The following is a 17,085-nucleotide window of genomic DNA, read 5'->3' on the forward strand; positions in this document are numbered from 1 at the left end:
TTTTAAAATCAAAATGGATTTTTGGAAATTGAAAAATTATACAAAACTTGAAAATGAGTTTTTCAAAGTTCATTTTCAACTTGCTTACAAACAACTCACCACCTCTTCTTTGGTTTACTCCAAACAGGAGCTGCATCCCATGCAACACATCTCTTTGCATGATAGTCTACAATATATTGAAGAGATTGGAGTGAAGAAAATGAAAAAGAACCGATTGAATTTTTGGTTAAAAATTCAAATGAAGAAGGTGTTTTTCAATGGGTTGGTTCACTGAGCTTTCTTCATATTCCCTTTGATTCCAGTTTATTTTGAGTCCCACAACTCAATCTAGAGCACCAAGAGGATAGTAGGAAAGATATTGTGGTAGTCTATACAAGGATTCAGAGGATTTTGCAGCTGAAAATGGAGATTTCGTTGGTTCGGTCAAGGTATGTTCATGAAACCCATTATACTCTGTTTTTAGCATGTTTTTTTTCAACCAAAATTAATGAAATATAATGTTTATGGATCTTGATTTCTTCCGCTGTGTGCTGGTGTCGATCCAACAAGAACGACCATCACAAAAATAATAATTATTTCTTCCTCTACCATGGTCACGACCTCGACTATAATTATTATTAAAATTCACAACATTCACTTCAAGAAATGGTGTCCTCTCAGTTGGTCGAGATTCATGATTTTTCATTAATAACACATTATTTTGTTTGACCACAAGAAAATATGAAATTAATTCAGAATATTGTTTAAAACTTTTCTCTCAATATTGCTATTGTAGGAGCATATTCGAGACGTGAAATGTAGAAAATGTCTTCTCTAACATATCAGCATCAGTAATTTTCTCTCTACATAATAACAGTTTCAAACTGATTTAAATAATGTGGAGTTGTAATCACTTAGGGGTTGTTTGAGGCGCTGGGTTGAGATAGAATGTCTGAAATTCATATGTCTGTGGAGTTTATATATCTGCGTTTGGGGTATAGAGTTATTTAGTTTGAGTTCACATGTTTGTGTTTGGGGTACAGAGTTGAGTTCATATATCTAAGTATCTAATGCAGTTTTTTGAACTCTAAATAATATGCCCTTATGATTACTATTTTTGTTTTGAATTTTTTTTATTTAATAATTCTACCCATCTTTATTTGAATAAAATATGAATTGTAATTTTTTTTCTTTTAATTTTTAGAACTTTTCTTTATTTCTTTCTTTTTTGGGTAATGAACAACAATTAACCCATTACATTTCTTGTAGAAATATGTCTAAATAAAATGAGAAACTAAAGCGAAATTAAAACTTTCTGGCCAATTTTTCTCCATGAATTTCATTATCATCATTATAATCATCTTCTTCTTTCTATTGTTGCTCGACTTACTATGTCATGTATTTTTTTTAAATAAATCTCCCCCATCACCGTAACAACCAATGGAATGTCACCAAATTTCTTCAATAGTTTCACTTTCATTTCCTCTAAATTTGGAGGATCATCAAAGAAAAATTCTCTATTTTTCACTAATTCTTGCTGGAAAAAAATTCTTGTTAGAAAATGTTCTAGGAAAAAAATTTTCATTTTATAGGTTTTTTTGTTATATGTTACATACTTTTCAACTACATACATATTTTTCGTCGAAATATTCTTAACACTCATTTGATATGTGAATTCATTACGTATGAATATTGCCCTTAATGTAGATAAAATAATATTTTTTATAAACATACTTTAACAGTCATCAGTCTTATAGTAGTTGAAAGTAGTTGCTGAAGTTGATTATTGAAGATGACTTTTGCTGAAGTTTGTAGTCGAAGGTAGTTGTTGGAGCCTAAAGTTGGTCAAATGAATGTGTATTGGAGTTGGTTGTCGAAGTTTGTCATCGGAGGTAGTTTTCGAATCCCGGAGTTGGGTGGACGAAAGTGGTCGTCAAAGTTGATCATCAAATATGATTTTCGCTGGAGATTGTAGCCAGAGGTGACTGTAGGAGCACAAAATTAGTCGCATGAGGGTGGTATAAGAGTTGGTTATCGAAGTTTGTCGTCGAAGGTGGTTGTCGAAGCCTTGAGTTGGTCGTCAGAGTTTCTCGCTCAAAGGTGATCATCGAAGGTGATTTATATTGGAGTTTATAGTCGGAGGTGGTTGTCGGAGTCTACGAAGGTGGTTGTCAGAGTTGGTCATCGTAGTTTTTTGTCAGAGACAATTGGATCATTTATTGTAAGATACTCCATTTTCAATCGCTCGTGAGATGATGACAAAGGAAAATCATAACTTTTTTGTTTTGTTCTGACGGATGTCGTATTTCCTTCTTTAATAGTCTCTCCAAGATTCATAACATCCAGTTAGATTTCAACATTAAGTACCCATGACAAATAATTACTGTCGATAAAATCAAGGGCGACAAATTCTTATTTTGTGAGATTTGTCATGGCAACACTATTATAAAATATTGTATTTATATTAGAAATTAAATAAATATTAAATATACAAAATAATGTTAAATTTATTAATTACAAAGATGAGGGAAAAACCAACATACCTTTAGGACCTACCTTTAGCGAGAAAAATGGCAGAAACGTCGTGCTGATAACGTGTTGTGAATTTGAGGAGCACAACGACGCATAAAGAGAACACGAATATAGAGAAAATATAATATAATAATAATAATATATAATAAAAATAAATATAATATAATATATAAGTAAAATAACAAAGAATGGATTTCTTCACTTTCTCCAATCTTTTTGGATTGATCACCAATATGTGTGTCTTTCAAAACTTATCAAATGCTACTATTTTTAGACAATTTGGCAAGTATGAGTGGATTACATGGAAACTAGTAGTATGTAACATTGAAACACATGGATAACACATGGGTAATGGATAAGTGACACATGGCCAATGGAGACTAATAATGGTCATCTACATTACACATAATTTAACATATTTATAATATCTAGTTCATTTTTAGAGACATTTTATTCCATCCTTAGTTTCATTTAGTAAAGGTCCAAATATCATACTTAACTTGTATCAAAAGTCTAAAATATCATGTTAGTCTATATATTATTTTATTTTGTTTTATTTAAGTCACTCTACTTTTAATTATCCAATTTTAGTTCAGGTACTTAATAAAGTTTAAATTTAGTCCTATAAAGTTATTTTTTAAAATCAAATTTGGTCAAATAATAATGGTAATTTTCATAAAAAAAAGATACTATGTGAATATACCTCCCTGATTTATTTTTCTAAAAAACCCTGCACATATAGACTATTTTTTTCAAGACTAAGACTATTTTGTTTTGGAAAAAAAATCAATCAATAAGCTAATTATATGAACTAATTTTAAGATTTATTGAAAGTACAAAAAACTAAAATTTAGTACTTAAAGGTATAGGGATGAAATCAAAACAAATTTCATAGTATAGAAATCAAAATTGGTATTTTTATCTTTCATAAAATATTCATAAACAGTATATTATTTGAACCAAAGTGTAAATATGGTATTCCTTTTCAAAATAAGATTAGAATATATTACACTTTTTTAAAAAAATTATGTAGTTCATAGTTGAATTAGATATTGATTAAAGTAAATCATAATGGTAAAAGGTAGTCGGAATTGTTTATGGAGGAGTAAATTTCACTCGATGAAACCCTAATACAACCAGCTTAATATAATTAACAGCGGAATCAGCATTTTTTTTTTTTTGTGGGGGATCAAAATGTATATTAGTTATAGAAAACAAACATAATTATTAATGGAAAATTATTTCAAAGGGTAAAACTGTTAAAAATATTTACAAGATATAGTAAAATTTTAGAACGATCAATGATAGACTTCTATCAGTTATTAATGACTATCAATGTCTATCATTGATAGTTTTATAATTTTATTATATTTTGTAAATATTGTGATTTATTTTTCTATATTTAAAAATAACTCATTATTAATTTGTATTGAAATATTTGTTAAACCTTTTCTTTTCAATCGTTGAATTTAATTATAAAACTTTTTTAATTTGCCTACAAGTTTACTCCACTTTAAAAAGTATTTAATAGTCCACTTTCAAAATTGTGTATAATAAATCTTGAACGAAAATTTTCAATAGGTCATTGAAAATTCCAAAAAAAAAAAAAAAAAAAAACTCTTTTGGTCCTTAGATTTTAGTCTAATTTCTATTTGGATTTTAGATTTCAAAATGTTACATGCTTGTCGAGTTTTAAGTTTAATTTTCATTGGTTTTCTAGATTTTAAAATGTTACATTTTTACTTTAGAGTTTTGAGTTTAGTTTTAATTTGGTCTCTATGTTGCAATATTTTACACTTTTATCCTTGAATTTTTACTAATGATCATTGTGGTATTTGTCAATTTTTAGTTAACTAATTTAAAATAATTATGATGTAAGACTCTCTTTAATAAATAGACATCAAATCTTAGTGAAAGCTATTTAATTATAATTCTTTGAATTAATTAGTAGAAATTGACACCAAGGTCTAAAAGTGAGTATTTAATGAAAAATCAAAGTTAAAAATATAAATTTTGAAGTCCTAAGAACCAAATGAAAATGAAACTCAAAATTCAAAGGGTAAAAATGTAATATTTTAAAGACCAAATAAAAATTGTACTCAAAGCTTAGGGGTAAAAGTTAGGGATAATTGCTAATATAGCAATCAAATTCAAAGTATTTGTAGTTATAGCATAATACAAAATAATTTGCAAATATAACAAAATTTAGATTCAATATACATAGTCTATCAATGATAGACCATATTGCCAATAAAAGTCTATCGATGATAGAGTCTATCACTAATAAGAGTTTAATAATGCTAGAATCTATCACTGATAGATTTTGCTATGTTTGCAATTCTTCTAAAATATTGCAATGCACTTAATTATTAGTCCTAAAAATGTTACTCATTGCAATTACCCTAAAAGTTAAACTTTTAAAAAGCCAAAGACTAAATGAAAATTATACCCAGGACTTAAGAACTTAAAAAATTTTTCAATTTAAAATTAATCAATCTATTGGATATAAAATTGAATACTAAACCTTACAGAACTCTATAGTTTCAATTTGTGTTAGTAGGTATGTGAGTTTAAGGGGAAAAATCAAATTTTAACATCTTTTAACGACACATCCAAATCATCCTTTCTTTTTATGGATCTCGAATCCCGACCAAGACAAAAAAAATAATAATAATAAGTTTTTAGTTGATGTAGGTATAAACAATAGAATGAGTATAGTTAAAATGAGAAAAGTGTTCGTACTATCAAATTCGAATAGTTTCTTAACTTTACGTATTGTCTAAAAAGGTTCCTATGTTTATAGGTATGCACTGAAATGAGTCGGGGAAAAATGGTGTTATTTGGGAAAGATGGAAAATTTTGAGTGTTATTAACACAACTTTTTTTTTCATGCCAAGACACTTCATTTCCCTATACCTTAAACAGATGTGAGAATAACTTGGCCAAAGAAGAGGAACAAAAGTGAAGTGAGGATATGAATATAGATGACCAAGTAAGCCTAGAACTTGGGTGGTGATGGCTCTCAGTCAAACCCGAAAACCAATCTGATCCGAAACTTCATACCGTTTTGCATTCTCTAAGACTAACTTTGCTGAAAACAAGGAGCCTGACCAATCCCCGTTACATTTTCCTATTACCCACTTCCTTTGAATTTGAAACTATAAAAATGCATTCCAGGTGTTTGTAGAAATGCCGCACTCACTCTCCCACTTCCTTCTCTCTTCTTTCTCAGAACTTTCTCATTTGTCGTTTCCTTGTGACACTTTCTTCTGGACCCAAAAGCCGAAATGGGGAGGATGGCATACTTGGCTCTAAGTAGTGATCCTCTAATGGAGGAGTTGATTAATTCTGATATCAATGAGCTTAAAATTGCAGCCACCAGGCTTCTTGAACATGCCACCAAGCTCGGTGGAAAGGGCCTTGGCACTTCTTTTTTCAAATGGCTTGCCTCCTTTGCTGCCATGTGAGTGCTTTATTTCTAATAAAATGGCTTTGTTTTGCTTCATTACTTTAGTTTCCTTCTCGAGACAGTTTCTGAGATTCTAAAATTTAACATAATTATGCAGCTACTTGTTGATTTTGGATCGCACAAACTGGAGAACGAACATGCTTACTTCACTTCTTGTTCCCTACATTTTCTTCAGTCTTCCTCAAGGGATTTTTGACTTATTGAGGTGATAGTCACTCTCATTTCCTTGCTGGTTTAATTCTTAAGCTTTATCCAATTGTATTCGAAGTTAACAAATATTGTGGTTCTTCTTGATTTCCTTAAGAGGGGATGCTGGGAAATGGATTGCCTTCGTCGCAGTGGTATTAAGGCTCTTCTTTCCACGACATTTCCCAGGTAAGCAGCATGGTTCTTTGTTAGTTTTACTTGCACCGCTTGCTTATTCATCAGTATCCTGTTGTTGTGTATGATTAAGGGTTGTTTTGGATTCATGATGCATTTCAATAATTAACTACAAAGAGGCATTTGTCAATCAGTATTTTTCTTCAACCTTGTATTTGTTGAGGTGAACACGATGTAATTGTTTAAACTCGACATAGCGAGTGCTTGATAGAGAATGTGGCTCTGCTCTATGACATGCTAATGCAAGAAAAAACTTCAGGTTTAATTTTTTCCCCTTTCCCTAAACTTTTACCCATTTGCCTCCTTTAACTTGTAATCTCTCCCTATTTTCGTCCCTTAGACCCTATTGATTAACCATTTGGTTTTTTTTATTTTTAATTTTTGAGAATCAAGCGAATCAAGCAAAAAAAAGTAATTTTTAAAAAATTATTTTTGTTTTTAGAATTCAACTAAGAATTAACACCTTTACTTTAGAAAGATACAACAGACCAAACATTTTTTTTTTTTTAGTTTTGAAAATTAAGTCTATAAACACTCATTCCACTTCTAAACTTTATGCTTTGTTATCTTCCTTTTACCAATCTTTTCAAAAACCAAATCAAGTTTTGAAAACTAAAAAAAATAGTTTTTAGAAATTTATTTTTGTTTTCAGAATTTGATTAAGAATTAACTCTTTTTATTTTTGAGAAATACAAACCTACCAAGCAAGTTAGAAAACTAAAAAAAAAAGTGGTTTTTAAAAATTTGTTTTTGTTTATGGAATTTGACTAAAGAATTAACTCTTTTTCTTTAGAAAGATGCAAATCGTTATAAAAGACGAAGAGTGAATAAGCTTAATTTTCAAAATCCAAAGAGTTACCAAACGGGGACATTAACTTGTAGAACCTCAATGCAAGTCAAATGAATGGCATTGCATCACATTTTCAATATATATATATAGAAAGAGAGCACTTCGACAACATGTAGAGTGAGAATTTGAAGTACCATTGATCTTTTGGTCAATTTTATGTCTTAAACAGTTGAGTTATACTTACGTTGGCCATATCTTAAATAACTAGGTTACAACATGGGGTACATGTAAAAAAAGAAGGTTATGATGTTGGTTTTTGCAGATTGGTTGGAGATTCCAGGGTCGTTGATTCTGCTTCTAGTGGCAACACCAGGGTTCTTTGCACACACATTGAGAGACCACTGGGCTGGGGTGCTCATATGTTTGATAATTGGATGTTACCTTTTACAAGAGCACATTCGTGCATCTGGTGGCTTCAGAAACTCTCTTACTCAAACCCATGGAATTTCCAACACTCTCGGCATCCTCCTCCTCCTTGTCTTCCCTGTTTGGGCCATGATTGCTCGTTTCTTCTAGCTCTATACAACTCTCTCCCTTCCCATTTCTTCACTTTGCAGCACACCCTTTGCAGAACTGAAGTTAAAAGATTTTGTAACTTCTTTTTTCTTTTTTGCTTCTTTTCTTTTTACCCCTCTTCATTTATATACCATCAATATGAGAAATTGAGAGTTTTTTGCACTTATCACTGCCTATACTTTTGTTTTCTTCTTTTGATTCTTTTTCCAAATAGTACCTTGCTTTGTAGGTTGAGAAAGAATTAATGCAGGGTCTGATAAAGAAAGCTCTACCGATGGCTTGTGTTATAATTTTTGGATAATCGTTGAGATGTAATTATATTTGAGCAAACATCAATAGAACTGCCCATCGGAGAGAGCTCTAATGGATTTATCAAGGATTAGAGAAATCTGTGATTTAGAAAAGAAAAAGAAAAAGTTAAAAGGGTTTTTGATACCTTCCTTAGCATTAGGCTCAAAAGTGGCTTTACATGGTTTCTGTCTGCTTTCAATTCATTATTGCTCAGATATAGTTTCTTCAATGCAATCTAAATGTGGTTTTACACATTCGAAATGTGAAAGCCACAAAATACTGGTTAAAGTAGTTCGCTAAAATTAATTGTCTAATTTGATCTAATTCAGGATTTGTTATAACTACTCGGTTTTTTAAAACTACACTTCGTTTTCTACAACTTTTTTACTATGCTTTCATCTTTTCTTTAAGTAAACAATTTAATTCTTAATCAGATTTCAAAAACAAAAACTAGTTTCCAAAATTTACCTTGGTTTATAAATACTCCTAAAATTAGATAACCAATAAAGAAATCAATCAATAGAAATAATGTTGTTAAACTTTAATTTTCAAAAATAAAATCCTAAGACAAAATCATCATCAAACGAGATTTAATAATTTTAATTAAACTAATAAACCAGTTATGTCGTTATTAACACGTATTGAATAAAGGGAAGAGCTCTTTCTATTCAATACGAATGAGAAACTCCACTTAAAATAAATACACAAGTGTAGAAACCCCTTTACATAAGGGTCTACTTATGAATAGAAGGTTATAACGAATTGGTTATTACAAGAAATATCAAAGAATTAACAAAAATACAACTAATCTGTTAATTACAAAAGTCTAATACTCCCTCTCAAGTTGGATGGTGAATGTCAATAACTCCCAACTTGACAGCTGAGATAAAACAAAGTAGGAAGGAGCTTTTGTAAACATATCTGCAAGATGAAAACTCGAGCGGATTGGCAGTATTTTGAGAAAACCTTCAACGACCTTATCCCTAACAAAATGACAATCGATCTCTATGTGTTTAGTCTGTTCATGAAACGTGGGATTGAAAGCAATTGTTATGGCAGCTTGGTTATCACAAAACATTATTGCTAGCAACAAACATTGTACATGTAAATTAGTGAGTAGCTGAGAAATCCACAACAATTCATTTGTAACTTAAGCCAATGCTCTATATTCAGCCTCTGTCAAAGACCTTGAAAATGTGGACCGCTCTTTCAACTTCCATGAGACTAAGAAGTCTCCTAAAAAAAAATACAAAAGCCAAAAACGGATCGCCTAGTATCAAGGCAAGCTCCCAAATCAGCATCTACAAATGCCTTTAAATGAAAAGTATCTATTGGTTTGATCATGATTCCTTGCCCACGTGACTGTTTTAAGTACCTTAAAAAGTGATGAGTTGCATTCAAATGAACATTTGTTGGCTTTTGTAAAAAATGACTTAGACGATGGACTGCAAAACATATATCTAGCCGAGAGATTTGGAAGTATAAAAGTCGTCAAATCAATCTTCTATAACAAGTGATGTCTTCTTCAGCTAAAACAGTGTCATTCTCCTTCGAAAGTTTGAAATTAGGATCCATAGGGAGTGAGGATGGTTTTGCATCAAGATAACCTATATCCTCAAGATTTGTAAGCAATATTTTCTTCAGGATAGGACTAAACCTTGTTGAGAACGAGATAGTTCTAGTCCCAAGAAATATTTGGCTTGGCCCAAGTCCTTTAGTTTGAAATGCTCCTTAAGAACATTCTTTATAGAACTAGTAAGATATCGTTAGCATCAAGTTCAGTAGATGAAGATCTAGTTAGCAAGATATCGTCAACATATACTATTAAGGCAACAAATGTTGGTTCACTGCCACGAGTAAAAAGGGAACAATCTGACCTTGATTAGATAAATCCATGATTAGACAAGGTAAAAGAGAATTTAAGAAACCATTGTCTTGATGCCTGTTTAGGACCATAAATTGATCCATTCAAATGACAAGCAAGCTTCTCCCACTTATTAGGAACTTCATTAGTCTTATAACCCAAAGATAGGGACATGTAGACTTCTTCAAACAAATCTCCATTCAAGAAAGCGTTATTGATACCCATTTGGACAAGAGGCCATTGAAGGGAAATCACATGAGTTAGGAAAAATTTAACAACGACAATTTAGCTACAAACGAAAAAGTGTCAAAAAGTCAATTCCTTCTTGTTGATTACATTCTTTTGCAACAAGTTGTTGGGGATGATGCCCTAAACTCTCGTTGGGTCTAGTAGTTTGTAAACACTGTATTGAACAAATGTTTGGGATGTAATAATACATGATATTTTCTTCACTATTGTCTATGGAACATTGAATGTTTTAATTGCTTTACCACAAACCAATAAATTAAGATCTCTGGTCGTCGTTGTAAATTAAGCATGTATGTGGAGACATACAGATGAATCATGTCTTAAGTGATAACCAAAATGGTCAGTAGTATATGGATATAGGAGGGAAACCTTATCTTGGTAACGCTACGGATGCGGCCCGCTTTGTATAATAATTACAAGTATTGTGATTTGCTACAGATTGTCTGATCCTGATCATTCATGTGGAGATATGCGAGCGAAGGCATCCTATACAAAGGATTTTGTATAAGATCGGACCACAAAATGTTAGAGTCTCGTTATATAACGTCGTTCATGACAGAGACTTCACTTCACTAGGATGACCATAGGTAACATGACCTCAATCCTGAGTAAGTTGGGAACTCCTGCCTTTGAGCGCAGTCTTTTGATTTACATGGGTGCGAGTGGTCAGATCGCCGACTCAAACCTACTATTTTGGGGATTCGTCTAATTTGGGAGCTGGGAACTCAGCTACACAAGATGGAATTCACTCATTCCTCGAAGCAGAGGTAAGTAGATAGATTACTCCCTTAAGGGCTGATTCCGGAGCTTGAACGATGTGGCGCCACATACCTTCTCATGGCTCGAGAGGTGTCCACACATAGTAGGACTATGTTGTATTGTTCATTAGAGAGATCAGTGGTACTTAAGGATTTAGATGTAACTACCAGGGCAAAACGATAAATTGGCCCAACTGTACTTACAAGTATTTATGAAGGGTTATCATACTGATGATTGGTTATATCCGATGGACATAGAAATATACCTGTGGTGAGAAAAGTACAGTCGTCGGTCTTTAGTAGAATACCTGACAGTTTACGGATGGTGGATCTCGTGGCTAAAGAGTTTAGTCAGGTATTCATGTACCGTTGGAACTTCGAGCTATAGGTTCATAAGTCCCCTTGGTAGCTCAATGGATTCAAGTTGAGAATCAGTTTTTGAGGAGTTCGATTATATATGATATGATTGAACTGATCAATTATATATGATATATTTGACATCATGTATGACATACATTAATTGGAGGAAAGTGATATAAATATGATTTATATCTAATGGAGGAGAAAAGGACTATGGTTCATATATTGCATATGATGTGATATGAAACCATAGATTATAAATATAAGTTAGAGGTAGAGAGCCTGGTAGTAATTCCTTGCTGACCGAGGCTTTTACACTGTAAATCTCTATTCAGTTCCCAAGATGTTCCTGCTTCCGCAAGCGTCGACCCTCTCTCTATCCTTGAATCTTCTGATGCTCTCCCAAGCTTACCGAAATGATCTGTCGGCACAACCTCCTCTCTCGCGTCCACCTTAAAACGAAAGAAAACTATGAACAAGGACGTGCGGACTGATTAACTGATCAGTCGATTAACCCCTTTCCTGAAGGATGTCCTTGGTATTTATAGAGCATCTAGGGTGAAAGTCGGCTTCTCTCTCATGGTTGTACAGATGGGACGGATTTAATTCCTGACTGATATGCCGAATATTTGTCACCAAAAAACTGAATGTACTTGTGATCATTATCGGCTGTCAACTTAATTCGGATTCGACTGTCATCAGCTTTCTGTCCCATCGCGATTAATTAGCCTTTCACCTAGATGCGTTCACCATGTTGCGCTGACCAAGTTGTGGCGATCCATCTCGGGCGAATATTTGCAAACACGATCACTGCAAAGCCTTGCGGTAATGCTGCGCTCGACCAATGATTTCCTATGATTGCAATTTCCACCTTGCGTCATCGCATATTCTGCACAAAAATACAAAAATCAACTGTTTTAATGCGATGAACGCATGCGACCGCAATATTATGAAATTGATGCTTAATGGACGCAATTTAATATGTTTTATCAATGCAAGCCAACATTGTTTAAGAACTTAGTACTATGATAACGTGCATTTCTACCCGTTATCACACCCCCAAACTTAAACAATGCTTGTCCTCAAGCATAAGCTAAAGACTTCCTTTAGCAAGTCAACCACACTGTTCTTTTCCTAGATTTCTCAAGGATACTTCGTTCAAATCCTATATACCAAAATTTCCTTAAGTCTTATTCAAGTCTCTTCTTAAAATATTTCTAAGACCTAGAGACTGCAAGCTTAACCTTCAAAAGAACTTTACTAATTTCCGGAACATCGCATGATTTATTTCAAAAAGAAAATTTTCCACCAGGGTGTCACATGATTTTATCTTTGCATATTTCTTGACATTGTTATTCTTTTTCTGACCTTACGTTGATCCAAGTGTCTTGACTTCGTTTTGGCTTGCCCCCACGTGTGTCATGCAGACATCCAACTACGAGAATACGCTCTTTCTCAAACTAAACTCATACCTACTTGGCAGTAGAGTTTCGGTCATTTATTTATGCATTGATCCTAGTGACTTTCGATTTGGTTTGCCCCCACGTGTGTCATGCGGATATCTAACTACGGGTAAGTGCCTTTCACAACTTAACTCTTATCAACATGGGTCTCCCATTGCATTAACAGTGGAGTTGTTATTCTTAAATTTTTTTTCCTTTTTTTCCTTTTTTATTTTTAGAGATAGTAAGGTTGAAAATAAATACCTCACCCTCAAATTTAAAATACGGCAATGTCCTCATTGCCAGAAGATTGAGATAAGTAATGTGATGTTCGTAGAAAGCTTCGTAAAGAGAGTTTGAAAGAAAGCTAGCAAACCCCTAATTTCTAGAAATATTTTATGAGGTGACTATCTTAAAGTTAAGATGACTTTAGTATATACGAAAGAAATAGAAGCATGTTTTTCATTATTGAAATCATACTTGGCAAGAAAACAGCATGCGGGAATTACTAAATTTATCTATGTCAAATGATTGCGGTAATCAAAGAGGATGCGTTGATAAAACTTTTAAAAAACTAACATGTGATGCGATAGCGCAAAATTTGAAATAAAAATAAAGAAGAATACACCCCCAAATTTGCGTTATCACCTGCATTGTGTATTGACGCATCCATCTTTGTGGCAACCTCTCTTCTTTGGATTGCGGTGACAGAATGAGATAATTTGCTGCTTCATGTAACATCTCCGCAATCCTGTGCCTTAATCGTTGTAAACAAAGAGAGAGAGGGTCAAATTATTTTAAACAAAACAATATATATATATATATATATATATATATATATATACTAGAGAATAAGAACAGTGTAAATAGATAGTCAGTATAACAAAGTAATTGTGATAATAGATAATAACGAGTAAGATAAAAGTTCATAAAGTAATGATGCAAGAAAAAGGATGCTCAAAAGAGTTGCGTCCCTGATGAGGTTGAATCATATAATACTCAGGGACCACTTATTCCAGACTGGTTTGTTCACGTCCATGGTGACTTTTCTCTCTTTTCTTTGTCCTCTAGATCTTACTGCCTTAATCCGAAGTTTTTCCCCATGAATGCTCATTACAACTTCCTCCTTATGCACATCAATTTGAGCGCGACCAGTTGAAAGGAATGGTCTTCCCAATATGATGGGCGCATCTTCGTCCGCTTTATAATCCAAAATGAGGAAATCTACCGGTAGGATGAATTTATCGATTGAGATTGCGACATTTTTCAACTCTCCTTCAGGGTGTATTCGGGATCTATTTGTGAGCAGGAGAGTTTCCTTTGTGAGCATGAGTGTGCCAGCATTCAATTGTTTGAAGATTGATAGCGAAATTATGTTTATACTTGCCCCAATATCGCATAGTGCTTGGCCACTCTAGATCCCTCCGATGGAGCATGGTATTGTAAAGATTCATAAGTCGCCCATTTTCGGTGGGATCATAACATTTTGTGTTGTGGCCACTATTGTGATCTTTTCTTCATCATTTTGTTCCTCTTTCAATCTTTGCGGAGTTACTGGTGGTTGAACTTCTTCTGTCTCAAGATCTAGAGGCTTAAAGGTGGACGCAACTTCAGGGTCTGTTTTCTCAGGTTTTTCTATACTATAGGTCAACGGGTCCTCGGTTGTCACCGCATTCAAGTTGGTCGCAATGGGCTTCTCCCCTACTTCCGCAGTCATGTTGTCGCTTAGAAAGGAGACTACTAAGTATTGTTCCTTCCCGTTACCCCCAGCATTGCGAGGGAGCTTAGTTGAGCTCGGCAACGCTCCTTGCAGTCTATTTTTCAACTCGCCCGCAATTTGTCCCATTTGAATTTCGAGATTTCTAATGGATGTAGTTTGATTCTGAAGCACTGATTCGTTTTTCACAATGTATTGCTTCAACAAGCTCTCTAAAAACGAAGATTGCGGTGTTTGTGAGCTGCTAGCTTTGCTATGCGCTAAACCGTTGTTTTACGAGAAAAACCCGGGTGTCCCTCCTTTTTGTACCACAGGTTGAAAGCTTTGTTGTTGATTTTTTCATGCAAAAAGCTTACGCGTAATTGCGGGCGAGTTGAAAAATAAATGGTGGTTGTTAGGTTCACACTTACGCGGGGTCACACTTACACAAAATTGTTAAAGGTTAACAGTTCTAGACCAAATAAATGGTGGCTGTTAGGTTCAGTTCCAAGAGTTGGTTCTGCCTAATGGTTGAGAAGGTCTTATCCCAATGAATGGGCATCTGATCACCCCACAGGTGACATTTGACCTACCTCCCTGGACATCGTTGCAAAATAGAAGTCTAACATTTAAGGTACTTGGAAACTGTTTTGCAAAATTAATTGGTTAAAATGTGGTTTAACAAAATCTAATAAAAGTTTTGTTCGTTTTCCAGCAACAAGCTTTGAAAATGGCCACAGCTACAATTGCTTTGTTTGGCGCTGAGAAATTAACTGACGATAATTTTTCAACATGAAAGCACATGATCATGAAAATTTTAATCATCGAGGATCTCATGTTTGCTCTTACGAAGGCATGTCCTCCTATTCCTGCTCCTAATGTCGCTCGAAATGTTCATGAGACATATGAGCAATGGACACAGGCAAATGAGAAGGCCTGAGCCTATATCTTGGCAAGTCTTAATGACATCTTGGCCAAGAAGCATGAGCCCATGGTCTCAACACGTGAGATCATGGAGTCCCTACAGGGGTGTTTGGACAACCATCTAAACAGCACAAGCACGAGGCTGTTAAGTATATATTCAACTCCAAAATGGAAGAAGGCACCTCTGTTCGTGAACATGTGCTTAACATGATGGTCCATTTCAATATAGTAGAGTTGAATGGGTCTACCATTGATGAGGGCAGCCAAGTTAGCATAATCCTGCATTCTTTACCGGAGAGCTTCCTGCATTTTGTTAGTAATGTGATTCTTAACAAAGTGAAATACACCCTTACAACACTCCTCAACGAGTTGCAAACCTACCAATCTTTACTGAAAAGTAAGGAAAGGAAGAAGGTTAAGGCAAATGTTGCTTCATCTTCAAGGACGTTCCATAGAGGTTCGGCCTCAGGAACGAAGTTTGCACCTTCTACTTCTAACTCTGCAGAGGGGAAGAAGAAGAATGGTGGTAAAGGGAAAGGAAGGTGCCTGCTAACCCGCCACCTGTCGCCCCAAAAAGGCGTCCGCCGTCGGTTGAAAAGGGAAAATATTTCCACTGCAACCAGAATGGACACTGGAAGAGGTGCTGCCATCGCTGGCTGAAGGAAAGGAAGGCCGCCAAGGCTAAGGCGAAGGCAGATAAAGGTAAATATAATTTACTTGTACTTGAAACTTGTTTAGTGGAGAATGATGATTCTGCCTGGATAAGGGCGTCACTAATCATATTTGTTTTTCTTTTCAGGGGATTAGATCGTAGCGACAACTGGAGGCTAGTGAGATGACGATGCGAGTAGGCACGGAGCATGTTGTCTCAGCTATGGTAGTGGGAGGGATCCAGTTAACTTTACCGAGTAGGTTTCTTGTTTTAAATGATATATATATTGTTCCTGAACTTAAGAGGAACCTTATTTCTATAAAGTGCTTCTTGCAATGTAAATACACTATTTTGTTTAATGTGGATAAAGCGTTTATTCATAAAGATGGTGTTAATATTTGTACAGAGTATCTGGAAAGTAACTTGTATGTGCTAAGACCGTTAGCCATAAGTTCCCTCCAAAACAAAAAATTGTTTAAAACTATCATAACTCAATCTAAACGTCAACGCATTTCTCCAAAAGAAAATTCCCAACTTTGGCACCTTCGATTAGGGCACATCAATCTCAATAAGATTGAGAGATTGGTGAAGAATAGACTTCTAAGTGAGTTAGAAGAAAATTCTCTACCGGTGTGCGAATCTTGCCTTGAGGGTAAGATGACTAAAAGACCTTTTACTGGAAATTGAGCCAAAGTGCCTCTTGAGTTAGTACATTTTGACCTTTGTGGTCCTATGAATGTGCGAGCCCAATGTAGCTATGAGTATTTTATCAGTTTTACTGATGATTACTCTAGGTATGAGTATGTTTATCTTATGCAACGAAAGTCTGAATCCTTTGAAAAGTTCAAAGAGTTCGAGGCTGAAGTTGAAAATGCATTGGATAGATGGATTAAAACACTTCGATCGGATCAAGGTGGAGAGTTTTGGACTCGAGATTCGAGGACTATTTGATAGAACATGGAATCGTTTTCCAACTCTCAGCGTCGGGTACACCTCAGCAAAATAATGTAGCGGAGAGAAGAAATAGAACCTTGTTGGACATGGTTCGTTCGATGATGAGTTACGATTCCTTACGGGACTCATTTTGGGGTTTCAAAGTGGAGACTGCGGTATACATACTCA

The 17,085-nt window shown here is 34.4% G+C and overlaps 1 protein-coding gene across 1 annotated transcript; it reads left to right on the top strand.

Annotated features, from left to right (window-relative positions):
• Positions 1–5,048: 5,048 nt before the first annotated feature.
• Positions 5,049–7,893, top strand: LOC120074204 (cold-regulated 413 plasma membrane protein 2-like). Its single transcript, XM_039027255.2, has 4 exons — positions 5,049–5,974; positions 6,078–6,185; positions 6,285–6,355; positions 7,474–7,893. Exons 1-4 carry the CDS (start codon positions 5,799–5,801, stop codon positions 7,725–7,727), a joined length of 609 nt encoding a protein of 202 aa, XP_038883183.2. The 5' UTR covers positions 5,049–5,798; the 3' UTR covers positions 7,728–7,893.
• Positions 7,894–17,085: the final 9,192 nt, after the last annotated feature.

Source organism: Benincasa hispida, chromosome 3 (assembly GCF_027475165.1).
Source record: "Benincasa hispida cultivar pf3 chromosome 3, pf3_genome.v1.1, whole genome shotgun sequence".
Lineage (NCBI taxonomy): Eukaryota > Viridiplantae > Streptophyta > Magnoliopsida > Cucurbitales > Cucurbitaceae > Benincasa > Benincasa hispida.

Coding starts and splice junctions, on each gene's coding strand:
- LOC120074204 (XM_039027255.2), top strand. CDS start 5,799: ATGGGGAGGATGGCATACTTGGCTCTAAGTAGTGATCCTCTAATGGAG. Junction 5,975..6,077: donor CTTGCCTCCTTTGCTGCCAT/GTGAGTGCTTTA, acceptor ATAATTATGCAG/CTACTTGTTGATTTTGGATC. Junction 6,186..6,284: donor GGGATTTTTGACTTATTGAG/GTGATAGTCACT, acceptor GATTTCCTTAAG/AGGGGATGCTGGGAAATGGA.